Consider the following 18,369-nt stretch of genomic DNA (forward strand, 5'->3'; position numbering starts at 1 on the left):
TGGGGTAGAGCTCAGTGGAGAGCTACCAAGATGGTCTGGAGATGTGAGCTTTTTGCCTTATGAGGAGAGGCAGAGGAACTGTGCCTGTTGTTAAACCTGGACAAGAGACAATTTGGGGGGCCCTTCCAGCACCTATGGGGCGATTTTCAAGAGAGTGAAGTCAGGTTCTTCACAGTGGTGTGTGGTGGGAGGACAAGAGACAGCAGGTGTGAATTGGGAGTCAGAGGTCTGTCTTCCCTCTGCGTGACCGACCTCACAGTGACTTGCTGCCCAGAGAGGTTGGGCGGCCTTCTTCCACAGAGTTTTTCCAAATCCAACTGCATAAAGCCCTGACAAAGCAGGTGTGATCTCATGGGTGACCCTGCTTTGAGCTGGAGGTTGAACCAGAGGTCCCCTGAGGTCCTTTCCCACCTGAATTATACTGTGGCTCTATTTAGTTTCTGCCCACAGAGCAGTCGCAGTGGAAGTTTCTGAGCAATCTTATTTAGGACTGCATGTGGTCTGGCAGTGCAGGTTTGAGTGCAAGCACTCAAGCCAATCTTACGCAGCTCTCAAATGGCAGCACTTTATTTGTTTAATTATGCAGTTAGCGTTGGAAGAACTGCTCTTCATCCTGAGATCCTGATCTACATCACGGTTTGCCATGTACTAAAGCTCAAAGGGCTCTCGAAGGTTTTGGTACTCTGCTTTGAGATACACTTTGGTATCTAACAATTTTGAAAATGTTAGAGGAAGTCACCTGGCTGAGACCATATCCTAATCACACCTCCTGAATGGCTATTACTCAATCCAGAACTATAGAGGGGAAAAGTGCAGCTCTCTGAAGGAAGCTCAAATCTAATTTTGTATGACCTTCTAAATCAATTAGAGACAAGTTCTTCAAAATTCAGAATGGTTTTGGAATCAACCTGTTTCAAAACTTGCAAGAATCTCTACTGCTCCTTGGGAAGGAATTACACATGTCCCCTCATTCCCTAAGTGAGCCTGCAGCTCAGGGGAAGTCAGGGTGCTGACAGTGTTTGTAATGCCATAGGAGGAGGTGCTGGCAGTTTGTCAACACATGTGCATTGGGAAGTCATGTTTCTCTTGGTGTTCCTGAGTCTTGTTAATTACGAAGATGTGCCAGTTAATTACAATATCTGAAATGGGACAAGCTGGCTTCTCAGTTTTATGGGTTTCCTGGAAGGCAGGGAAGATAGGATTATTGAAAGTTACTGATTTACAGATTTTTCACTGTTGATAGTGGAAAACAGCAATAACAAACTGCAAGCCTTTTCCTATTTCACTTAAAAACTGGAAACCTAGTGCTTTGGTTTTTTAGGTACTGTGTAAATACAATCTTTACCCTGAAGGCATGTATCTACTGGATGAAACCAGTATGAGACCTGGAAGGGAAAAAGCAATAATAAAGATTACAAGTGACTTGCTGAAGATGAAGCAGCAGAATAGCAGTAGTGCTGCATTGCCAGATCCCATTCCCCATCTATTTGCTGTGTTATGTTATTGTCTGTGTAGAACATTCTCTCCTCCTGTGGTAAACTCATAAGGATACTGTGAACTGAAAACTATATAAAACAGTTTTTCTACATCTTTAGAGGGAAGACTTTTCTGCCTCTCCCTTACTGCTGGGTATGCAGTGTGCCTCATTTTGTTCAGGTTGACTACTGAGAGGTGCAAGAGACCCTCAAACATCCACAGGAAGGTTTTGCATGAGTTCTTTGCTTCTTGACCAGAAGACTTCAGAGCAATTGGTGCAGTGTCATGCATCAGTGTACATGATGATGTAAGGTTTATTGGATCAGATGTACACTATGATTACTACCAACCAAAGTTTTAAGACAGTATCAGAATATAGGCTGTGAAACTGTTGTCCCAAAATGGGGGTTCATCACCCAGTGTGCAGATGCCCAATTCACACACAGGATGGAGGTATTTTCCTTGATTATGTGAATGCACATGCACTGGTGCCTGTCCGGAGACAGCATGCCATGGTTCTGAAAACTGTGACTGTTTATACACACATGATGAACACATCCGTATTCAATACGCTGATACATATCTAGTGTCAGTGATTGGTCATAATCTCTGTGCTTAACATGACAATTAGCACGAGTGCCTAGTTTGCCTTCTCCACATCTTTCTTTTGAGTCTCAGGTGCCAGTGATCCATGGGTCGGTGGTCACGATTTCCCCGTGCTGGAATTACCTTCTGCCCAGTGTCCTCGTAGTTTAGCAGATGTAGGCAGGTTGATGCAGCTCGTTCTCTCTACTTCCCATTGATCCTGCCTAGGCTTCCACTTTCTGACCTGCATATACACTAGTGGATTGTTTCAAGGTTAATCATTTGTTTCTACCATTATTCTAACAGCTACTCATTTGGTTTTACACTGTTTCTAACAAAACTGACCTCTAACCTTTCAACATTTCTTTTGATAATCTGACATCAAAACAGTAGAGCATGGTCTCTGGTTGTTTCACCAAACCATTATTAAAATCAAAGTTTATGGGCTCATTCTGTGAGAACTTATGAAAAATGTGGAAAGGGGAGCATCTGTGGTTAGTTTTTTAAAAGTTAGATGTATGTGTAATTTGTGTTTGGTAAAGAGGATGTCTGTAGCCTGTGTTTTGAGTATGTGGGTATGGAGGAAGGCAGACGGGAACAGGAGAAGCAGGAGGTGACAGCTTTGCAGGAGGATTTAAGTGGTTATTGTAGAGAGATGCATCTGCTTTTTTTGTCTGTAGATATTGTAAAGATTTATATGTTTGACGAATGCTGAAGATGAGAGAGGTAAGGCAACAGGCGTAGGAGGGAGACCATGGTCCCACTAATGCTCGGGCAGGGAGTTTGGTTGTCTGTGTGACAAAATGTATGTTCAGTCTGTTCTGCAGCAGTAAATCCATAAACTACTTAGGAAATTCTGTTGCCAGGGCTTGTCAGTCATTTATTAGTGCAGTTCAATTGTTCTGAAGTATTACTGCACTATATTGTTCTAGGGAAACTGCAAATAGAGAAATTATTTTCCTAATAGATAGTTTTGAGATGCCTAGAAAATATGTTCTGGCTCTGCAGTGCTGAGAACTATGTAGATTTCTGCCCCACCCCACCCCCTTTGAGGGCGAAGATGCTTATGGAGGTTTTTATCTAGTTCTCTTATGCTCTGCACAAATAGCTTAACCCGATAACATGCAATATATTTTGAAAAAACAAGGTACAAATCCACTTCTCAGTCAAGTGTAGCAGGGCTGTGAGCTCGTGTGTGAGTGTCCTAGCCACAAAGCCAAGGCTGTTTGTGGGTGTTGGGAGGTGATGTGAGCGTTTTTAATCAGGAACGTTGATTACTAACTAAAATTGACATGCATAAAGAAACTTTTGACAACTTTTGTTTTCAAAAATCTGTCATTTACCAATAACATGTTTTATTTAAGCTCTGTCCACATCCAGTGTTATGCATTCACATAGGCCAGGTCCTGGGTTTGAAAGAATGGAGAGATCTGCTGGCTTGACTTTTTCTTTCTGTGCATCTGTAGATGTGCTTGCATCTAAGATAACAGAGCCTAAGAGTACAGTGGTTGAAATTGTGTATATTTTAATTACATCATGAGCTTAATCTTTCATGTTTCTTTGAGGATTTTTTTTTAGATGCAGGATGTAATTATTTTGGTTTTTGAAATGTCAGTGGCTCATGAAACAGATAAAATATGTTATTTATATTCTTCTAGAAATATTTAATTGTTTATTCAGGACTTCCAGTTTGTGAATTTGTGTTACTCTAATCTGACCATCTGTGTAATACAGGCAAAAAGAAGTCCTGCAAATGCTGATGGTAGTATGGCACCTTTCTTTTTTAAAAAAGGTCAGTGTTCTTGTTTTAAAAACTTAGTGGGTGAAGGCTCTACGCAGCCAGGCTCTTCAGTAATTTGGTCATGTTTACATAATCAGAGTCTAAGGGTGTGTTTGTTTATCCTGAATAGAAAACCAAGATTCCCTTCTGCTAAAAACTCCCATCTACCTGCATAGTATTTGTGTACTCATTCTGAACTACTGACTTGAATTACCTTCTGTGAGGACTTAATTACCGGCTCACCTTCATCCCTTCCAGTCCATATCTGTGGGCACTGGATATTGTCCTCTGATTTTTTTCAACACCTTCATTTGTAAGCTTTATTTTTAAGAGTGACACATAAGGACTTGGATCTGAGGATCATGTTTCTTCACATAGAATAAAATGGCCTCTAATTTAATGAATCCTTGTTTTGTGTTTGTTTCATGTTACGCAGTTGTTGGGCATGTTCATAACTGATCCTGCCTTGCTTTGCTTACTTATCAGGTTGTCCTGGTACACTGTTACTTCTAATGTCAGAAAATAGGATGATATCTCAGATAAGCAGGGCAGGCATCCTTAGGCTGTACTTAAATAAATTCCAGTGCTGGATTTTGAACAAAGGAGTCGTTTCCCCAAGCAGTATAGATATAAAACCTAGATAAAGTAGCTCTTTAGGAAAACACTGAATTTGAAATATTTTCTTTTTCTTTTGCTATTTTAAAATTTCGTAGTATTGTATTCCCCACTGTCTGTAGAATGTCAGACCAGTCAAGAAATACAAACCTTATAAAGTGGTTTGCAGTAAAACAGCCTGCTAGTCATTCTGTAACTTAAGCTTTTGTGCGATGCCCCATGGGTCACCCCATACTTTTTGAGTGCAAAGAAAGAGTGCTGTCTGCCCACAAATACATGGGGGAGTGAGGTTGAAGCAGTAGCAGCTGAAACGTCCTTCTGTGGTAGCCTTCCTGGACTTAGTTCAGGAACCATTTTGGCTATGTTGCAGAGAACAGGACTGTGCATCTGTGGCAAAGCTGGAAAAGTTCCTAAGTGGCTTTCAGGTGATGTTCTTTTTGGCAGCTTGGTATTTGTGGTGTCATGCTTATATCCATAGGAAACATTTGTTTAAGTCCTGTTTCTATTGGTTGACTCTGTGTGCTGCATTTTTAGTGTCATAAATCATAGTTTGGTTTAGTTTGAGCCTTTTTGAAATTTGGAGTTAGCTGAGTAATTTTTTAGTTAGGTTCTGAAAAATGCTAGGAGAAAGGCAGTTCCTGTGCATTGCAGTATAATTGGGGTGTATGTTAAAATATAACGTCTTGAAGTATTTCTGTTGAAACAGCTTGAGTCAAGGGTAATCATCTGTAAACCTGTGTGTTTAGGAGATGAGATTTCACAGATACTAATGTAAACAGCCTAAGAAACAGAAGACTATGGTTTTGAGAATAGATTTACAATTTGTGGCAGAGGTAAGATTATTAAAAGGGTACTTGAAAATTGCATATTCACAGAACTTTGAGCAAATTTCAATTCTCCCTTTCTCTTTGGGCTCAGGAAAAACTTCATAAGTTATTTTCTGTTTTTATATAGTTGTTAGCAGTGAAGTACTGCTTTTGGTATGTCTTGCTTAGTCCTTGCAGAGAGGACTTCACTTCAGGAGGTCTGAAACACCCAGTGAGTCTTGTGCAAGTGTTGGCTTGAGGCAACACTTCTGGAGTCTGTGATCTTTTTATAAATCATGTTCCTGTTGCTTTTCTGCTCTGTGACCTGGGAGGGATCTCTTCATTATATTGAGAGTGAATGTTAAAAAACAACAGTGTGAAGCGTGGAGGTGGAGTTGGGAGCCATTGTCTTTACCTGAAAAGGTAGTGGTCCCCTCTGAGGGACCTGTGACTTCCATCGCTGGCCATAGGGCTTTTGCTCCTGTTCTGGAGATGCAGTCACCACAGTGGAAAGTGAGGGGAGAGGAGATGTTCCTGTGGGAACTTCTTCATTAAATATTTTTGGTAGTAAATCCCTGTAGATGACTGGACATAATGATGTTAAAAATCCCCAAACCAAACACACCAAAACCCAAGCAATTGGAACCTGAAAATGTATTTAACCTTCAAAAGAGAAGGTGTATTGAAAATGTTAACAGCTTGGCCTTTCAAATTAAGTGGTGAAACATCCCATTTTATCATTTTGATAGCTTTGATCATGTTGTGGTTGTTCTTATTCCTTTGACATGTATTGTAAAATTCCCTTGAAAGTATTGTTCCTCTGATGTTTTTCTTGTGAGGAACTTCTCTAAAGACTTGGAATAAATAGTTTACTTTTTCTTCTGAAGTCTGTATCATCGTTTCGTTCTCTCAGATTTGCTTTGTTACGTGAGTGTATTCATCTGATACTTGTTCTTTAAAGAGGTTCTGGCTTAAGGTTATCCCTAACAAAAGCCTATCGAATAAAGAAGAAATGTTACAGAAAGAAGGTAAAGACAATATAAATACCTGGGCTTACCCAGATTTTTGGAGCTGGTCACCTGGTATTCTTCCAAAAGTGAATGTAGGATAACAGGTAATAATTTTTACTGTCACACTACATGAACTCTAATTCATCTACAAGTAAATGAGAACATTTTTATGCAGTTACAGTTTCTGCTAGAGAAAAAAAACATAAGCACCTTTACTGCTAAAAATTTCTGGTATTGTTATGTTAGATTTTTGTTCTGATCTGACAAATGACTAGAATACAGCACACAACCAGATTGACTATATGGAACATCTATTTCTGTTCTGTTTTTTTTAAGAAACAAACAGACCTGTTCACTACTTATCATTTCAGATTTCCCAGCAATTAGAGAACTGATCTAAGGCTGTATTTTGTAGTAGAAAATGGCATATTAAACCCTTCTGGTGGTTCCGTTCCATTCAAATGGAAAGCAGAGTCTGCCTCCCAGTGGAAGTACTTGGGAGGATTGTCTTAAACAATTGGAAAACGATTGTAGGAATTTGGAGAGTGAAAAACCGGTAGTGATAACTGGGCTGTTACTCCACCCCTCCAGTAGTCAAAGTAATGTTGAAGCTTCTGGTTTATTTTTATGCAGACTTTTTTTATACTGCATGTGCAGTGGTATTGGTGTTCTTGTTTTAAGTGCTCTTCCATGTTTAATTTGTACTTGTGGTTTAAGAATCTAGCAGAATACTTGGGAAATTGGTGGGTTTGTCTCTCTTCGACAGTTAATTTGAAGATACCGAAGTCACTCTGAGGTCTTCTCCAATAGTAAGGTACTTTATCCATTAATTTCTTTGTTTCTCTGACAAATGTAAAACCACTTAATTTAGTTTGGCATTAAATACCTCCATTAAATGCTGTAGTAATGGCTTATGAGAAGGAATTAAAGCAATGTATTGATGATAAATCCAAGTGCCTGAAATGAGTAAGACGCTTGTTTGCCATGAAGTAGTATTATATAGTGGGAAGGAAAGGAGACAAAAGGTGTAGCACCACTGGATTGTGTGCCTGGCATGGCCATTACTTTGCTGAATGACTTTGAATCAATGTTTTTATCACACTGTTTTCTTCTCTGTATTAGTAGTAATAGTGATGTTAACTTCTTGGGAAATGCTTTCAGTTTTGCTGACAACAACTGTTACCTTATTGCTGTATTTTATTACTCTTATCATTGAAGATGTATTCATCAATCCGTTAAATATTTAATCTGGTTTTTATTAGTTAAAAAAATAACTTAAGGAAAACAGATTTTTAAATGTTTTAAATAGTAAAATTTCTGAGATGCAGAATTGCATTTTCAGCTGATTTTATTATCTTGAAGGGGTATTTCATCATAGGTAATGGTAGCTTTAGGAGTGTCAGTTTAAGTGTTGCTCCTGAATTAGTGCTGGACCCATTTTGATTTAGTTTTACTTTTCACCTGTAACAGAGTTTTAAACTTCAGTTTGTAGCCCATGTAGTCAAACTGTGCATTGAAAGTCCCATAGTTTTTTTTTGAAAAATAAAGCTGTTCGTCTACTTTGTCACTTTAGCTTTCAGGTCCTCATAAATATCTTCGTTTCGTTAGAAAGCAGAGGATAGATTTATGAACTAGAGCCTCTCACTCTCCTGCAACGTGCAGTGATATTTCATACAAGTGGGGCATGGAAGTACCTAGAAGAGGTTGATGACAAATGGATGTCTTTAACAACCATTTACCATTACCTTTTTAGAAGTAACTGGATATACCAAGGATCCATTTAAGAGAAAGCATAGGTCTTTGCCCTCAAGAAATGTTAACTGCTTCTATCTAATTTAGTTCTGTGCGACCACGTTTGTCTCCCTGTTGTCTGCCACCACTAAATGTGATTTTTATTTCTTTTTCCCCCTTGGTGTAAATGGGCCTGCTAAAAGGAAAAGAAAACATTTTGCAAACTTTTCTAGATAATAAAACTATTTCCTTTGTCTCAAGATTTAGTTAATATAATAGAAGGTCTCTCCTTAGGGTAAAGGACTTCTTCGATTCATGTAATTCCTACCATTTATAGTATGTTGGGGTCTAACAAGTACATAATTTATTAATCCTAATAACATGTCTTCTGTCTGCCTCCTAAGGAAACAGGAGTATCATTTTACAAATGTAGCATTGAGATGTGAAGGACATAAATTAAACCCCTTTGTATTTATAAGAATGTTGAATAGCTGACATCCAGAGTTTAAAGGTATTTAGGCTGCAGCACTTGAAACCACCAAGGTGAGCTCCAAAAAAAGTAAGAAGTGAGATCACTAGTAGTGAGAGCAGAAAGTTAATGCTCCAGACCACAGTGTACTTCTCTGATCCCACAGTGTACTGGTGACGACCAAGTCATGGCATTTTGTGTATTGGTCTACACTTCTTTTGGTTCTCCTATAGCTGAGTAGAGGTTTGATTTACAGCATGGCTTCTTCCCTCTCCTCCTCCAGCTGTGTGTTCCCTCTTTTTGGTGGCATTGACGCCTGTCTATTCATGAGTACCCAGTTTGAGGTAGCAGAAGAATAACTTCTTTTGTAGTGCTAATTTTCTGTTGATTTAGGTGCCTGCAGTGACTCACCCTAGGCTCGAGTAAGTACCGAAACTGATACAAAGGAAAATGCACCCTTCTGCCCTGAGAAGGAGAGGGTTTAAACTGGATCAGCAAGCTAATCTGACTCATTTCTAGCCATGCAGGCACTTGTGTGTTGGTACAGTGGGGGGAAAGAGATGGATTATGTTTGGGAGATGAACAGTCTTGTTTTTATTAGCAGCCCAGTGTTAAATCTGCTTGAGCCAAACTGAAACCATACCCTCAGGCCGTACACTTCACGAGCAACTTCAGCTGCCCCAGCGCTCTGTTAAACATGTACCTTGGAAACTGGTTGGTTCCAGGTCATGATGTGTCTTTCCTGATGGTCTGTGCGTGCCCTCGTGTACTTTGCAGAAACACACTCGTACTCCTGCATTGCCATCAGGACCGGAGCTCAGTTGTGGATTTGTTTATGCTGAAGCCTCATGGGGGTCAGTTGTGTGAGCAGGAGTGGAGTGCTGAGGTGGCCGTGTCAATCTGCCTGCGTGGGTTTGTGATCCCCAGCAGAGTGACTGGAGGCTTTTAAAGAGCCTGAATATTCAGCCCGGGGTTGTGCGAGAGGTGGGTCACAGCAGAATGCTACAGGGTGATCTGAACAAGGTAGCTCAAAGTTAACCTAGATTTGCTTGCAGATAGTAGTTATTCTCCTCACATCCAGAAAATCTGCATCCTTTTGAGAGAAAAGCCATAATCAGTAGTAATTTTGGTCTCTCACTATACCTCTTTTTGTGCAAGCTAATAGCAGTTCCCAACTAGTATAGAGGCAAGGAGGGCAAAGTACAGGGAGAAACAGATTATCTTTTGTTCAGAACTTGGAGTGAGAAATCAAGGACTGGAGGTGATGTGGCAATTAATTTCATTCTGGGTCTGCCTGCTTGAAAAGTTTCCATGAAAACCTCCTGCTGAGTGTAGGTCAGACTGCTAGAGCCATGCAGTCCTGTTCTCCTCAATCTTTCTTTAGTAAGGGCTATTTAATAACTAACAAGACTTGTGTGGTCAGGTAGAGCTGTTGAGGAAGGTACCGCTGCTAGCTGTGTTTCCAGTTGGGTGGTGGTAACTGAAGGCTTGGTGCACTGAGCAGCTTTTTTTCCTCCCTGTTGCAGGCAGATGGCCTTTTGGATAGAACGGGATCTGTTCCCAACTTGACTCAATAGAGGTAGTCCATTTTGGAACAGGGTTTGAGGTCTGCCTGGTGAAGGGTTTTGTGGATGTTTGAGAGGTGTGTGTAAAGTCCCCCTGCTCTAGAAGTGGTGCTGAGATGCAGGCAGAAACCTGGAGAAGGGTGACATGGGAAGGGTAGGGAGGTTGGAAGATAAGCTATTAGGGGACAAAGACAGTGTTTGTGATTATATGGAAACCACTGGGTCTGGGAGAGAAGAGATCACCAGGATGGCTTAGAGGGAGCTGGGCCCTGGGGAGTGACACAGGTCCTGCAAACAGTCCCAGGGCAGTGGCCCTCAGGGGATGCGGGAGGCAGTGGGGAGGAGAGCGTGAGTCAGGGAGCTGAGGTGGGTCCTTGCGCTTGCTCTGCTGTCACTTCAAATTCAGGAAAATGTGCTGAGCACCAACTCTTCTCTGAGGACCCAAGGCATCCATTTCCACCGTTCTCTAGGGCTTGTTGGGATTTCCGTCCTCTCCTGTTTCAAGAAATGTGTGAAAACACGTCTGCTGTATCTGTGAGGAACATCTGTTTTCAGATATAACTATGTCTTAAATCCATATTGCAAAGCAGATCTTCTGCTTAGATGGTGTGCTGGTTTTGGCTGGGATCAAGTTAATTTTCTTCACAGTAGCTATTATGGGGCTATGGTTTGATTTGTGCTGGAAATAGTGTTTGTAACACAGGAATGTTTTAGCTGTTGCTGAGCAGGGCTTACACCGAGTCAAGGCCTTTTCTGCCTCTCACCCTGCCCCGCCAGCGAGGAGCCTGGGGCTGCACAAGAGGCTGGGAGGGGGCACAGCCAGGACAGCCGACCCCAGGGATATCCCAGACCATGTGGCATCATGCTCAGCACGTAGAGCTGAGGGGAGGAGGAGAAAGGCGAGGATGTTTGGAGGAGGATGTTTGGAGTGGTGGCGTTTGTCTTCCCGAGTCACTGTTAGGTGTGATGGAGCCCTGCTGTCCTGGAGATGGCTGAGCACCCGCCTGCCCATGGGGGGTGGGGAATGAATTCCTTGGTTTGCTTTGCTTGTGCGCTCAGCTTTTGCTTTAGGTATTAAGCTGTCTTTATTTTAGCCCATGAGTTTTCTCACTTTCACTCTTCCGATTCTCTCCCCTATCCTGCTGTGGGGGAAGTGAGTGAGTTGCTGTCTGGTGCTTAGTTGCCTGCTGGGGTTAAACCAGGACAGATGGGTGTACATTTAGGATCCCTTCCTCAGCAGCATTTGTTACCTCAGGCTTTACCTCACTTCATACATAGTCAAGGGAACTTCCTTCTGAAGCATAGCCTGTTGCTTCTGTGTACGTTTAGTTTTCTATTTTTATATAGATGAGTGCATGAATATTGATAAATGAATAATAGTAATTTGAGGTTTTTTAGATCTCTTTGTAAAAGAAAAGCTCACTTGCTGAATGCTAGCAAAGAAATGTTTTCACTGGCAGCTCTAATAGTGAATTCCAGATGTAGGATTTCTTAGTGTTGTTAATGTTGCTTTTTAAGTCCATATGGAAACTGGTAGAGGCTAATTTTTGATACAGGTAAAATTCTGTATTATGGGCTTTGTTATATTGTCTTGAGTACTCAGATTGTGAGTGTTTATAATGAAGCTGTCAGGCAGTACATGAAGATATTTAGGGTTTTTTGTCCAATAAAGCCTAACCCTGTAAATAACCTTTTGATCCTCTCTGTGAATGTTAACAAATCCGGTTCTTTTTGCAAGATTCACTGGTAAGAGAAATGCAGTGTGTGTTCCTGTGACTATAAATTGTTGATGGAAATAGTTTTTTGTAAGGGTATCTTGGAATCTCCAAGTTTGAGTTTGGGTAATTTTGTTTATTTAGCATGCCTGAAATCATGGAAGTCAAGAAATGGGGCAGTAAGCACCCTAAGTACTTACCTCAAACATAAATAGTCAATCCACTGAAACTGTTTTCCGGAAAAGATTATCTACATGCGGGCTGAATAGCTGTGTAAATAATAATGTTTGCTGATGGGTAATAGGTATGGAATGTTTACATTTGCTGTGTATTTTAAATGGGCATTGCTGGCACAGGTTTTTAATAAGGACTTCGTTCTGCAAACAGCAATAAATAAAACCTTGGTGTATAATAGAAGTCAATAAATGTAATGATTACTGTTTTATGGAGTCTTTTTATAAAGTGTCCAGGAATATTTATTACTCAAACTGAAATGTATTCTCTGCATAGGTGGATATACAAAGTTACGTACATTTTTTTCACCCCAAACAGTAGAACCAATGTTATACTGTGTTCTGGTATCAACTGGAATAAAGTTAACTTTCTTTCTAGTAGCTGGTACAGTGCTGTGTTTTGAATTTAGGATGAGAATGTTGATAACACACTGATGTTTTAGTTGTCGCTAAGCAGGGTTTATACTTAGTCAAGGACTTTTCAGCTTCTCATACTGTCTGGCCAGGGGAGGCTGGGGTGCACAAGAAGCTGGGAGGGGACACAGCCAGGACGAGCCAAAGGGCTATTCCATGCCATAAAGCATCATGCCCAGTACATAAACTGGGGGGAGTTGGCCAGGGGGCACCGCAGGTCAGGGATCGGCTGGGCATCCGTCAGCGGGTGGTGAGCAGTTGCATTGTGCATCCCTTGTTTTGCATATTCCATTATTATTTTTATGATTATTTTCCTTTCCATTTCTGTCCTATTAAACTGTCTTTATCTCAACCCATGAGTTTTACTTTTTTGTTCACAGTTCTTTCCCCTGTCTCACTTTGGGGTGGGCAGTGAGCGAGTGGCTGTGTGGTGCTTAATTGCCAGCTGGGGTTAAACCATGGCACGCTGAAAGACACTGGGGAGTTAGAGTTTGTCAGGGGGGCAAGTAGCAAGAGTTACTGAATTTAACTAATGCTCTTCCAGGCACCTTGATTATACTGCACTTGAGTACGAACCATGAGTAACTATGCTGTGTGTAAACAGTTTGTTTTATTTTAACTTAGATGTAGTGGGCCTAGACTCTCCCAGGTAATATAGTGCAGTATTAGATAAGCAAAAGCTTTTATTTATTATAAAAGACAAGTGAAAGAATGGAGGATATGTTTTGTAATTGCCATATTTAATGGGGATTTTCCATTTTTAGATTTTGTGCAGTTGCCTGTGACAGCTCCTGTTGAGTAAACTGAGACGGGAACATCTTGTATCGGCTGTTGTACCTGTACCTGCCATGATGAGAAGTTGCATAAGGTTTCTTTTTCTTGTTAATTTATGCTTTTATTGTAGTGTATTTATTATAAGCAGTTCAATTAGTAAACACATTCCTTTAAGGATTTTATTTTTTCTCATTTAACAAAAGTATTCTTCTAAAACTAAAGGGTATAACAGTATTAGTATAAGTAGTATATAGGGCCAAATCACGGATTATGTGTTAAGCAGGATCAGTCCCGAGAACTGCCGGTTTACTTTTCCAGACTCATGAATGAGTGTGTTGGTTGCTTCTTCTCTTTGCTGTTGAAAAAAGTGTGTAAGTTTTTACTTGTGGCCTTACTCTTTCCTGTTTGGTGACTACTTTGTGGAATGGAATTACATATAAACTGAAGAGCTATTATGTGCATGCAGAAACATTTGCTTGCACAGTTTTTCTGTAATTTGTATTCTTGCATATATTAGCAGCTCTTTCCTCCAGGATGTAATCTGCTAACCCTTCCTGCATCACTAGTCATGGTTTGAACGCTGATTTCTCAGAACCCCAGCAAGATTATGTGAAACTAGAATGAGTGCATGTTCTGTAAGAACATGAGTGTTTACAGCTAATCTGAAGACTGAACCACTATATTAAAATATTTTTCACGTCATGTATTTTTATTTATTTACATCATGTATTTTTATTCGTCAGTGGTTAAGCAGGAGTTACTTAAGAACAGTATTGTAAAGGCAGTGGACTTTCTCTTTCTTTTTCTTTTATGAAAACTGCTTAGGATCATGTTGTCTTCTGCTTTCTATTTCCAGACCCAAAACGTGTTTACGTACCCTCACTTTATGGTCAAAATCAGTGTTACACTTCCAGAATTAACGATGTGACCACAAATTGTATTTTAATGAAATTGTAAAGCCCTGGTATAGTATTTCACAAAGTCTTTGAGGGCTTTTTTTTGTTTCATATTTTTTTTAAAGGCAGAATATTAAACAGCAACCAGTGCATCCCTTTCAAGCCTTTCAGATTTTATATAACATTGAAAATTTCCCTAAGACTTTTAATTTTCAAATCAGTCCTACAAATTGCTTATTAATTATGTGTTTTCATGTTGAGTTTTTAAAATACCATACCTTAAAGGTTCAAAACATCAATTTTTATAGACAAAAATGCATGTGCAAACATTGTATCTTAATGAAAACAAACATTTTCATTTATAATGTCATTAAAACTTTTTTTTGGAGGTTAAATGACCTTTTATTTTAAAACCCCCCAAAAAACAACAACAAAAAAACCCCTAAAAAAGCATACTGTCATGTTCAGCTGCATTGGCTTTGCTTGCAGTAAAAGGTAACTGTTGTACTGCTAGCACTCTAGCCTCAAGTTAGGGGAAAGTTTTGCTTCTACGTTGTCAGAAAAATTATTTTTTTATTGGATGCATAGTGATCCCTTTAGCTGACTTCAGTGTTCTTCTGCTGACAGTGGCAATGATAAATCTGTTGGATGAAGGCATTTTAAACTGCACCTCCTGTTTACCTGGAATTTTTCTCTTCAGTAGCATAGCAAACCAATAAATGAAATGACGTGTTAAAATGCATCTTGTGTTCTTCAGTTATACAAGAAAAGAGGTGGAGCCTTTACATTGCCACCAAGGAACTTCCTTTGTGTTGTGGCTCAGCTCTGTTTAGAACTGCCACCCTACAAAGATACGGGAACTTACCTTTCTAGTGAGAATACTAGCATATACTTTTCTTGCTTGTTCAAAAAGGGGCTGCACTTTTCCCACTCCCAATTAGTGATAATTACAATTAGTTACAGGCATAGATGCTCTGTAAATATCACAGTCAGAAATCAATTGCCAAGTTTTTATACACTGGCACAGGAGCATTCTCTCTTGTTAAAGTTTGCTGTCTCCTACTTGTAAGAAAGAAAAATGGTGTCTTGGCCTTCAAGGCAAGAAACTGTGTTTTCAAAAGATACTTTATCATTAAAATTACATTTTAAGTGAAAAACTATTTTTTGTAAGAGTTAATTTTTAAAAGAAACTATTCGAAATGGACAACAGAAAGAAACTGAAAAAATTAGCAACTTACTCAGGGTAACGGATGTACATCAGAGTTCTAGAGCTGGATGCTTACTTTTCAGAACCGGGATGATGTTCCAGAATATTTCTCCTTAGGCTATCTTCTTGGAGTGTTCCTTAGACCCTTTCTTGAGATGCAGCTGTTATGAAATGGTGGGCATAGTACAGTTTATGATTTGCAATTTAAAGTAGACATTTCCAGTTTTGGGGATTTTGTGCAAGGCTTCAGGTAAGACAGGAGAGAGGGCTTGACATGACACCTTGGTGTGGTTGTTTTAGAAACAGTGGAAAAGATTCCTCTCTCCTGAGGAAGGAATAAAGCTGTTGGGTAACTGCAAAATCAGCTGCTATTCCAGAAGGGCTCAGTGCCTCTCTAACCAAGAAAAGTTGTGAAACCCAGAGAGAATATTTTTGAACAGGCTCAACTGTTTGTCAGACAGGGCATTTTTTTTTTTTAGAACAGTTTTCCAAAAAGTATTAAATCAGTTGCCTTAATTTTTGCTTGTAACTGTGTTTGGTTAAATCCTGTTTCTGCTTAGTAGGCGTAGAGAAGTTCTCCACCTTTAAAAGGAGAAAAAAAAAAATGTGCCCCTTCCCCGAATTGGGCCAGACAAAATTATAGAACAATGAATAACTTCTAGAAAAACAGGTGAACTTTTGTTGTGTGAACTCTGGATTCAGCTTTAAAACGTCATGTTCTATGCTGTTATCAAGCACAGCATAATTTTTCTGGACTGCAGTAGCTTATTGGCTGACACATGATTATTTCCTTTAAGTATTCTTCAGTGGCAGTCTAAGAACATAAGTCTCTTCAAATTATTACTGAATTTACCCTTTAGCCTATTTAATTTTTTATTGATCATCACTTTTTGCCTTTGATCCGAATATTAATACATTTACATAATGTATTAATACACTTCTGTATTTTTTTTAGGTTTTTAAGTCCCTCTGCAGCTTGATTCAGTAAGTCCCTACTTTGAAGAGCTTCTGTGCTTTATTTGAATATGTGTCTGGGTGCTTTCCAGGATAGACCCTGATGTTGCTTGGTTCCTTCAAACTGCCTGTAACGATGCACTATGTACTGTTAACAATGAGGTTGTAGCAACTTGTTAGGGAAGAAGCTGATGGTGAAATCTTTTTGCTTGGAGTTTTGAGAAATTGTACAGTTTAGAGAAAGATGGAATTAATCTCATCTAACAAATGAAGGATATTGGGTTGATCTGTTCCCAAAAGCATCTACAAATCTAAGATTCATGGAGGAGGGTTTCCTTCCATTACTATTGAAAGATCTTACATGATTTAAATGTTACTTTTTCAACTAAAATTTTTTTCATTAGGCTTTTCACAGAGTCAATGAACGTAAGATATCAGCAAAAAATTAATAGAGTATTGGCACTGTATCTTATGAATGCAAACTTAATTTAGAAAGAATTACCAAAGTTGTGCATCTTCTATACACATCTTTATTAGTTCATTTATAGTATTGCTTTTAGTACAGTTGTAGCAATACATTTGAAGAGTTAACTGAGCGAAGTTTATTTATAGTTCATTTTGCTTTTATGTTCAAAACACTGATTTTTGTAACTGGTAGCTTATTCACTGTGGCAGAAATTAATCTTCAGCTGTTATGACAAGTGTTCCTGTTTTCCATAACAATTTTAATTATTCTGTTGGATTTTTTTGATCTTTAAGATAGATGGCATAATTTGTCTCCACAGTAGAATACATTACAAAGTTGCATCATTGTGTTCTTTAGATATGATAAATGATGTTTTAAAAAAAGTCACAGTTAATACCCTGGCATCGTTAGGGATCCTGGAAAAAGGTACACATCTTTTCATAGTGCCATAGCTAGGATTTGGGGGATATTTCTAAGCCATTTTCCAATATTTACCAGATATTACTTACTGTCATATTTATTTCTATAAGAAGTGTGCCCGCTGCATACTAGTACTGAGGCTGAAATTGTAGGACTGATGGAAAGTCCTTAGGAATAAAAGAGCCATCAAAGTTTTGTTGCATATAGGGACTTGAGGGCGGAAGGTTAGTTTCTTTCTCTTATGTAGGTCTCCCAGTCTGTATAATGTTTGGAAAGCATTTCAACATACTTAGTGGTCGGGGTTTCCATGTACAGAGCAGTGGCATTACTTGAATTGTTAAGGCTCTCATGGAGGTTGAAGATTTAAGGTCAAAGGTCATGAAGACTGCTAGTGAAGATGCACATGTAGGTATTCTGATGTGGTTGGAGAGAATGCTGTAAATTGTATAATCACATAGCATTTTCAGATAAATACATGCCATTCACATGTCAATTAAAAATACAGGCCCTGAATTCCTCTAGGTTCTGTGTTTGTGAAGTGTCCAAAGAAATAAAAATATTAGTAAGTACTGCAGGTCTGTGAAATGGGAATGGATTAACTTTTCCTTGTGGACTGGTGTCTTGTTTCATTTGTGTTAGGAGTTAAGACTTCTAGCCTAATTTCTGCATAAAAAGACCTATTGGGATATGGATTGTAATATGTCTGAAAATTACCCACCTGCCAACAGCTATAGAGTTTACCACTAAGCTTTTGTTTTCTCTTTTCAGATCTTTTTGGATCTCTAACTGATCTGTGTTTCCAAACCCTTCTGAACCTTTGCAAGCAGCCAAAATGAAGTTGAAGCATAACATCAACCCTCTTCTCTTACACTTTATAAACTTTATAATCTTGGTGTACTCCTTTGTAACATACATTCCATGGTACATATTTTCAGGATCAAGGCAGGCTATAGCAAAAGCCAAGCAGGTTAAAGCTAAACCTGTGAATAACAAGCCTGGGGGTGCGTACAGATCTGTTAACAGTCTACATTGCTTAGCTTCAGTTTTATATCCTGGATGTGATACACTCGACAAAGTTTTTAAATATGCTAAAACTAAATTTAAGGACAAAAAACTCTTGGGAACACGTGAAATCCTAAAAGAGGAAGATGAAATCCAGCCTTCAGGAAAAGTTTTTAAAAAGGTAAGTCCTTTTTTGCAGTCTACCTTTTTCAAAGTGTATTTACTCTCTTTTGCAACACTTCTAGTCCAGT

General features: G+C 39.2%; 1 protein-coding gene across 6 annotated transcripts in view; it reads left to right on the forward strand.

Annotated features, from left to right (window-relative positions):
• The window catches only part of ACSL3 (acyl-CoA synthetase long chain family member 3), a 56,541-nt gene that overhangs the window by 3,799 nt on the left and 34,373 nt on the right, over positions 1-18,369 (forward strand). For 4 of the 6 annotated variants that reach the window (XR_012634031.1, XR_012634030.1, XM_074911788.1 and 1 more), the window contains exons 2-3: positions 13,164-13,267; positions 17,885-18,299. Coding sequence is in view for 4 of the 6 variants with exons in the window: in XM_074911788.1 (XP_074767889.1) it covers positions 17,949-18,299 (351 nt within the window). In the remaining 2 variants the exon portion in view is untranslated. Of the gene's footprint in view, positions 1-6,985; positions 7,087-13,163; positions 13,268-17,884; positions 18,300-18,369 lie in introns of those variants that run through there. The other 2 variants (XM_074911791.1, XM_074911790.1) reach the window with 2 other exon arrangements.

Source organism: Athene noctua, chromosome 8, assembly GCF_965140245.1.
Source record: "Athene noctua chromosome 8, bAthNoc1.hap1.1, whole genome shotgun sequence".
Taxonomy (NCBI): Eukaryota; Metazoa; Chordata; class Aves; order Strigiformes; family Strigidae; genus Athene; species Athene noctua.